Source organism: Gopherus evgoodei, unplaced genomic scaffold (genome assembly GCF_007399415.2).
Source record: "Gopherus evgoodei ecotype Sinaloan lineage unplaced genomic scaffold, rGopEvg1_v1.p scaffold_33_arrow_ctg1, whole genome shotgun sequence".
NCBI lineage: Eukaryota > Metazoa > Chordata > Testudines > Testudinidae > Gopherus > Gopherus evgoodei.
In genome coordinates, this window is record NW_022060005.1 from 5372758 (window position 1) to 5380528 (window position 7771).

The following is a 7771-nucleotide window of genomic DNA, read 5'->3' on the forward strand; positions in this document are numbered from 1 at the left end:
TAATAACTAATTTCTTAATTCTTATACACACACATTATACCTAATACATATATACACACACACACACCCACATTCACACACACACACCCACATTCATCAGGTGTTCTGCAGCTGCTGCATAGTTACCAGTCCTGAAGATAGCTTAAGTTCATGGCTTGATTTTGCAGCTTGGGTTCGTAGCTTGTGGCAGCTAACTGGCCAGGAAAGCTGGGCACAAGGCTGAGCTGGATCTCTGTTGGGCAGGCACCGATGTTCTTCCATGTTGGCAGCAGAATGTTACCCAGAGTCTCTCATCTCACCCTTCTTTTTTATAGGCTTTTAGATTGGATTCAAAGTCTATAGGTCTTGCTGTGTCACGCTGCCTCTGGGTTTAGATTGATCACCCACCAATTGCAGGCGTGACTTTCAGCCTTGGACCTGGCTTTGATCTCCCTTCTGTTGTTCTGTTGTCTTTTTCTTTTTAGGGTGGATGCTTCTTACTTTGTTTAGGGCTGTTGTCTAGGTCTTCAGCCGTTGGTATTTGAACTTTATCTCATCAGGACAGGCTGGGGCTGGAGGTTGATTCCATCACTCATACATACCTCATTCACACATCTAAACTAAACTAATAAGATTACAGCAGGGTTTGCAAAAATGAAGGTTGGAGGAAGCTTTTACAAAATGGAGTGAGTGTTTTAAAATGGGGTTTGAATTACAATATGGAACAGAAGTTACAGTATAGGCCAGTGTAGTGAATGGTGAACAGAAGTTACATTAATAAAGTGAATAATTGAAAACAATTTCATTTATGAGTTCTACACCAAAAGTTCTGCAGCCACTGATCATCAGTCCAGACCTTCACTGTTGCAGAAGATTCTTGCCCTTGGGAAGGATGTAAGATGACACAATATAATACACTTACTGAATATTTGTGAATCAACTTCTACACACAAGCAGTGACGTGTGAACATGGGACACTAAGGGCTGGAGTCACAAGCAAGATAAATGCAGCAAAAGGCAATCCTCACTGATGGATCAAATGCAAAGGAATTGCCAAAAACAGGACAGGAAATCAGTCAAGTGGAAGTCACATGACCCAACAAAATAAACTTGTGCTATAAAAAGAAAAAGACAAAAAAGTAGAATTAAAAACTCCAAATTACAAATCAAAGTACAAAAACCATAGCAAGTGCTCTAACAGAAACACAGATGGAATTCTTAAAACTAATTACAACTACTTAAAATTTTTTTGATGAGCATTAGCTATTCAAATAAAAAATAAACAGCACAATGACCTGCATTGCACAATGATAATACAGATAAATGACAAAGTATTCAGAGTAATAAGCATAATAGAAATAATATTTTTAAAGGAGCAAAACTATAATGAAAATGGATTACAAGAAAGAGAGCAGGTAATCATAGCAGCAGATAAGACAAATTTGTGAACTGTTATGAGACTTCATGTAGACATATAATAATAAGACTCTATTAAATACTCAAAATGTGTGATGCAGAGTTTGAGGGAATGTAGGTAAAATATTTCACTGCATCAAATCTCCTGTAACAGTAAAGTAGCACCAGGGGCAGCAGGTTTGTATATTTTTTGGTAACATCCAGAAGAGGTCCAAGGGAGTTTTGCTGTGGGAGGAGATTTGAGCTGTAGGCTCTGGGAGGAAGTTTGAGTGAGGGGTGCAGGCTCTGACCTAGGGCAGGGACTGGGGTGCAGGAGGGGTTGCAGACGTGTGGGCTCTGGGAGGGAGTTTGGCGCCTCAGCACATTATATAAGAGAAAGGAGGTGCAGTGACTTCATATAGACATAGAAACTGATAGAAAACTCTCTTAAATACTCAAAATGTGTGAGACAGAGAATAAGGGAGGGAGTGTATGTACAATATTTCACAGCATTAAGTCTCCTGCCTGTAACAGTAAAGTAGCACCTCAGCACTTCTATAAGATAGAGAGAAGCTGTGGTGTCTAAGCATTGACAGTCTAGGAATTGGGATGCCTGTGCCTTTAAGAACATAGCCCCAGGAATCTGCCCTCTTCTCCAGCACTGGCATGCAGTGTCCTATGAGGAGAACTAAAAAAGCCTCTGCCCCGCCCCCCATATTTGCAAGCACAGCAGGTGGCTCATCCCTCGGGGTAACTCTTAGCTCCTCTCCCCCTCCCTGGATGTGGGTTTTGTCCCTGCACAGTATCTGGCAGCATCTCCCCTTATGGACTCCCACCCCTCATCCCGATTTTTCCCCTCCAGCCCCTCTCCTGCTGCTACCTACAGTAGCTTGATCCCCCCGGCCAGTAAATTTCTGCCCCCTGCTCAGACCCTGATCCCTCCCCCCGGTGTGATTTGCCCCCTTTGCCCCTTTTGAAAACCTCCAAACACCAGGCAGCAAAGTCTGACTCTAAGTAAGGGCAGAGTGAGGGCAGCTGCAACAGGAGATGTTACTGCACCTGCTCAGTTTGGGTGAGCATGCTCAGTAGGGAATTCTGAGAGGGAGCTTTTTGTGTTGTCACCGGCCACGCCATGAACCAAAGTCAGGCCATGTATGACAGCAGATGCTTACAAGTTCACTGTCCGATACATGACCTAGGCAAAGGTATTACTAGCGTTGCTAACACACAGGCACTCCTAAGAAGCAACAGACACTGGGTATGTGTGTGAACACACTCCAGGAGATTAGCCCAGGCACATCCTGACCTAATACCAGATAAGAGGGTTTGACAGAAGGGATATTTTGCCCGAGACACCTGGAGCAAGGAACAAAGGAGGGAACAAGCAGATGTCATGAAACACGTGAGGTGGGACTTAAGTTGTTTGTCTCAGTCTATAAATGTCGGGGTACCTCAATTTAACCCTTTGTGTGGCCCAGGGGACAGCAGAAATTCCCACAGCTGACTGAGCCGCTCCTTGGCACTGGGCACTCGCGTGTTAGTGTATCTGTAACCACAGAACCAGGATGCTAGAACTCTGCCTTGAGGGCAATAAACCTGGCTGAGTGCCTTTGTCACCAAACCGTGCCTGTGGTCTTTCTCGCTGGGTAGTACTATCGAGGTCTGCTGAACCATCTGTCTGCCCAGGCCTGGGACAGCATACGGAGAGAGCAGGCAAGCACGCCAACTGACAACAGTTTGCAGAGGGCTATGATGGCAAGTAGCACAATTACAGGGATGGCAGATTTCCCAGGCAACATCCCCACCTATGCTGCCCCAGGAGTTACTCTTTTTATTGTCCAAACATTTATTTTGATCAAAAATGACTTTTTTATGGATATAAAAAAATGGTTAAAAATTGGTCTCCACTCCACCTAGTGCCCAGTTAAAAATTCCATGATGGTACCACGGTTATGGCCACATCCCTCCCTGGTCTTTCCACTTAGATGGACAACAGTGACCTGAGCTCTGGCTGGATTCTGCATTGTATTTTTAGGGGCATAAGAAATGATCTGTAGCAACAAATATGATGATGTCACCCATTGTGTTTTGTTTGTATTAGACAGTCTGAACTTGATTACAAGACTTTATCTTACATATAGAAACAATGAACACGGAATATACCCAGGGATTTACTTTCATTGTTAGTGGATTTTGTGCCTTACATAATGTTAGCTCTATGTGGTTTCAGAAGCTGTACACACTCCTCACAGAGGGTGAACCGTTAGCCAACACCCTGGAGAAAATACCATCATACTCTGTGTATCAGTGCTGAACAGAGGGAGTGACAGAGCTGTCAACATCCTCACTTTCCTGGAAGATGTGTTACATGGACACAGTGGGGGACCATAAAGACTGAATCAGTAACTCCATGCAGATCATCTCCTTTTCTTTTTCCCTTTCTTTTTCACATTAGTGCTGAGATTTTCAATGGGAGATTTCTTTTTAATTTTAATGGGGGCTGATTGCTTAAATCACCCAGGTAGCTTTAAAAACCATAGGCAAAGTTATTCTCCAGGAGTTTCTGCATGTTTTGGTGAAAGCCACATATTTACTGACTGCTTTGCACAAGGTTTCCTTGACTTCTCTTTTTCTCAGGCTGTAGATGAGGGGATTTACCAGCGGAGTCAGGACCATGTAGCAAAGAGAGACCACTTTGTTCAGGTCTCTCAGTATATCACATTTCGGTAGCAGGTACACAATTATTATGAATCCATAGAAAATTGTCAGCACAATGAAGTGAGAGGAGCTGATGGAAAAGGCCTTTTGTTTCCCGGTGGTGGAAGGGATTCTCAGGATGGTGGTGATAATGCATATGTAGGATGTCAGGGTTAGTAGGAATGGAGGCAGGGTGAATACAGAGACTAATATGAAAGCCAGCAATATGACCAGGTGAGTGTCACTGCAGGAGAGTTCCATCAGTGGAATGGAATCACAATAGAAATGGTCAATTTCATTTGGGCCACAGAATATTAACTGCGATAGGAATAAGACAAAGATGGCAGTAGCCAAAAAACCATTTAACCATGACCCAGCAGCCAACTGGAGGCAAACCCTGCTATTCATAAGAGTTGAATAGTGCAGGGGTTTACATATCGCTAAATACCGATCATAAGACATCCCTGCCAAGAGATAGCATTCTGTACACGCCAGGGAACCAAAGAAATACAGTTGTGTGATGCAGCCACTGACTGAGATGGTTTTGTCCCCAGTCAGGAGACTGGCCAGCAACTTGGGCAGGATGGTTGAGGTGTAGCAGGTCTCCAAGCAGGACAAGTTGCCCAGGAAGAAGTACATGGGTGTGTGAAGGTGCTGGTCAGCCACAATGAGCACCACAATGAGTGTGTTCCCAGCCACGGTTGCCATGTAGGTCACTTGGAACATCAGGAAGAGAAGAATCTGCAGGTCAGAGAGATCCCCGAATCCCAGAATGATGAATTCTTTGATGGCCGTTTGGTTTCCCCAGTCTCTGTCTGCCATGGTTTGAGTCCAGGAACAATAAAACACTCTGCACAATTGAATTGGAAGAACATAGACTTAAAAGTTAGTCAAGTTTCATTTTAGTAAAGTTTCAATTAATTCCATAAGTATTCAGAGACTCCTCTTCCTATCCAGATTACAGGCAGCAATTTTAAACCTAAATGTAGAGTTCAGAGCAAAATGCCATAAGTCTCAATCTGAGAACAGAACATTTGTATCCATGTAGACCAGCCTCTGCATGATCAGAGCAATCACTACTGGAGCAGCCTGTATCTCTGGTAGCCGAGTACTGATATAATGGATCAGACTATTTCTTTATCCACCATTATATCCCTTTAGTGACATCACAGAGCTTAACAATGATGCTTAAATGCTGTATTTCATTTCTGGCAATGACCAGAATCATTCTATGTCTTAGAAGTCAGAATCAAGCAACTAAAATCTTGGACTGAGATTTTTCAATGTGGTCTAGAGTTCTTAGGCACTGACCTTCTGTTAGATTTATTTCCATTAAATTGAACAATATATCTTGGTATATGCAGCATTTCAATGCCCTGTAGGAAAAAAAAACAATTTTCACCCCCTCACAAGAGATCAGTTTATGCCATAAATTATGAAGTGGTGTAAATTCTCCATTAGTTCCTGTGATGGTAATGTGGTGAGGAAATGACAATGCCTTTTCTGTTTCCCAACATTAGCTATGTAACAGTAATAAATTACAGCTCTTTGGAGGGTGGGTCTTAGGAAGAGGCAGAACCAGACTGATGTGCAACCGTAACTGTGGAGTGACCCTCCTCACTCCATAATAAATGTGGGATGATAATAGAGGAGCAAGAAAGGCATTGGGGTGGTGGGGGGAAGATGCTGTCCCTGAACTCGGAGTCTAGAAAGAATCTGGCATGTATGATTCACGCTAGTAAGACTCTATCACCACTCACCACTCCATTGAAAAGTCATGGAAGATGGGAGACATTCCAGAAGACTGGAAGATGGCAAATATTGTGCCCGTCTATAAAAAGGGAAATAAGGACAACCTAGGGAATTACACACCAGTCAGCTTAACTTCTGTACCCAGAAAGATAATGGAGCAAATAATTAAGCAGTACATTTGCAAACACCTAGAAGATAATGAGGTGATAAGTAACAAGCAGTATGGATTTGTCAAGAACAAATTGAGTCAAACCTACCTGATAGTTTTCTTTGACAGAGTAACAAGACTTGTTGATGGAGAGAAGTGGTAGAAGTGGTATATCTTGACTTTTGTAAGGCTTTTGATACTGTCTTGCATGACCTTCTCATAAACAAACTAGCGAAATGCAACCTAGATGGAGCTACTATAAGGTGGGTGCATAACTGATTGGAAAACTTTTCCCAGAGAGTAATTATCAGTAGTTCACAGTCATGTTGGATGAGCATAATGAGTGGGCTCCCGCAGGCATCGATTCTGGGTCTGGTTCTGTTCAATATTTTCATCAATGATTTAGATAATGGCATAGAGAATAGGTTTATAAAGTTTACAGATGATACCAATCTGAGAGTGTTGCAAGTGCTTTGGAGGACAGGATTAAAATGTAGAATGATCTGGACAAACTGAAGAAATGGTCTAAATCGGATGAAATTCAATAAGGACAAATTCAAAGTACTCTACTTAGGAAGGAACAATCAGTTGCATACATACAAAATGGGAAATGATTGCCTAGCAAAGAGTACTGCAGAAAGGGATCTGGGGGTTAGAGTGGATCACAAGCTAAATATGAGTCAGTGTAAAACTATTGCAAAAAAAAGCAAACCTCATTCTGGGATGTATTAGCAAGAGTGTTGCAAGCAAGACACAAGAAGTAATTCTTCTGCTCTGCTCTTCGCTGATTAGGCCTCAACTAGAGTATTGTATCCAGTTCTGGGAGCCACATTTCAGGAAAGATGTGGACAAATTGGAGAAAGTTTAGAGAAGAGCAACAAAAATAATTAAAGGTCTAGAATATATGATCTATGAAGAAAAATTGAAAAAATTGGTTTTGTTTGTTTAGTCTGGAGAAGTGAAGACTGAAAGGGGACATAACAGTTTTCAAGTATTTAAAAGGTTGCTACAAGGAGGAGGGAGAAAAATTGTTCTCCTTAACCTCTGAAGATAGGACAAGAAGCAATGGTCTTAAATTTCAGCAATGACGGTTTAGGTTCGACATTAGGAAAAACTTCCTAACAGTCAGAGTGGTTAAGCACTGAAATAAATTGCCAAGGGAGGTTGTGGAATCTGCATTGTTGGAGATTTTTAAGAGCAGTTTGGACAAACACCTCTCAGGGATTGTCTGGATTAGTGGTTCTTAACCTTTACTGCAGCCTGCACCCCTTTGGTTCTCAAAATATACTCTCGCACCTCTTATGAAAAATCACTGAAGTAGGTTAATTCTTTAAACCTAGATGTATCATAACTATAGAATGAAAGAGAATTATATATTTATTTTAATTTCACAGTAAAATTAAGAATAAATGAAAGATTACACATTTTTTTAAGTTTACAAGCTCAGTGACACTTCTGCTCTTGCTTTTGTTCAATGATGTGTAAGAAACAAGGAACTTTTTTTGAAATAGCTACCCACGTCATCATTTGCATTTAGGCGGTTTCTGGCCTTTGTTTTGATGTGTAAGAGTGATGAAGGTCGCAAATGACACAACTATCTCCAGCGCTGTCTTCGCCACTTGTGGAAACGGTGCTAGTTGAACACACAAGAAATTCTCAAGTTTCATTGTCTCAATAATTTTACTACAGTTAGCTTAAAAGCTTGAAAATAAATGTTTTGTTTGTATATTACAGTAATTGTTAATAAATTTATAATATTAATACATACATAGGTTTGATGAAACAAAGTATTTATACTTA

At 41.5% G+C, this 7771-nt stretch overlaps 1 protein-coding gene across 1 annotated transcript; it reads right to left on the minus strand.

The window, feature by feature from the left end:
* Positions 1-3882: 3882 nt before the first annotated feature.
* Positions 3883-4893, minus strand: LOC115641149 (olfactory receptor 6N1-like). The gene has a single exon (XM_030544238.1). The coding sequence runs from the start codon at positions 4891-4893 to the stop codon at positions 3883-3885; it is 1011 nt and encodes a 336-aa protein (XP_030400098.1).
* Positions 4894-7771: the final 2878 nt, after the last annotated feature.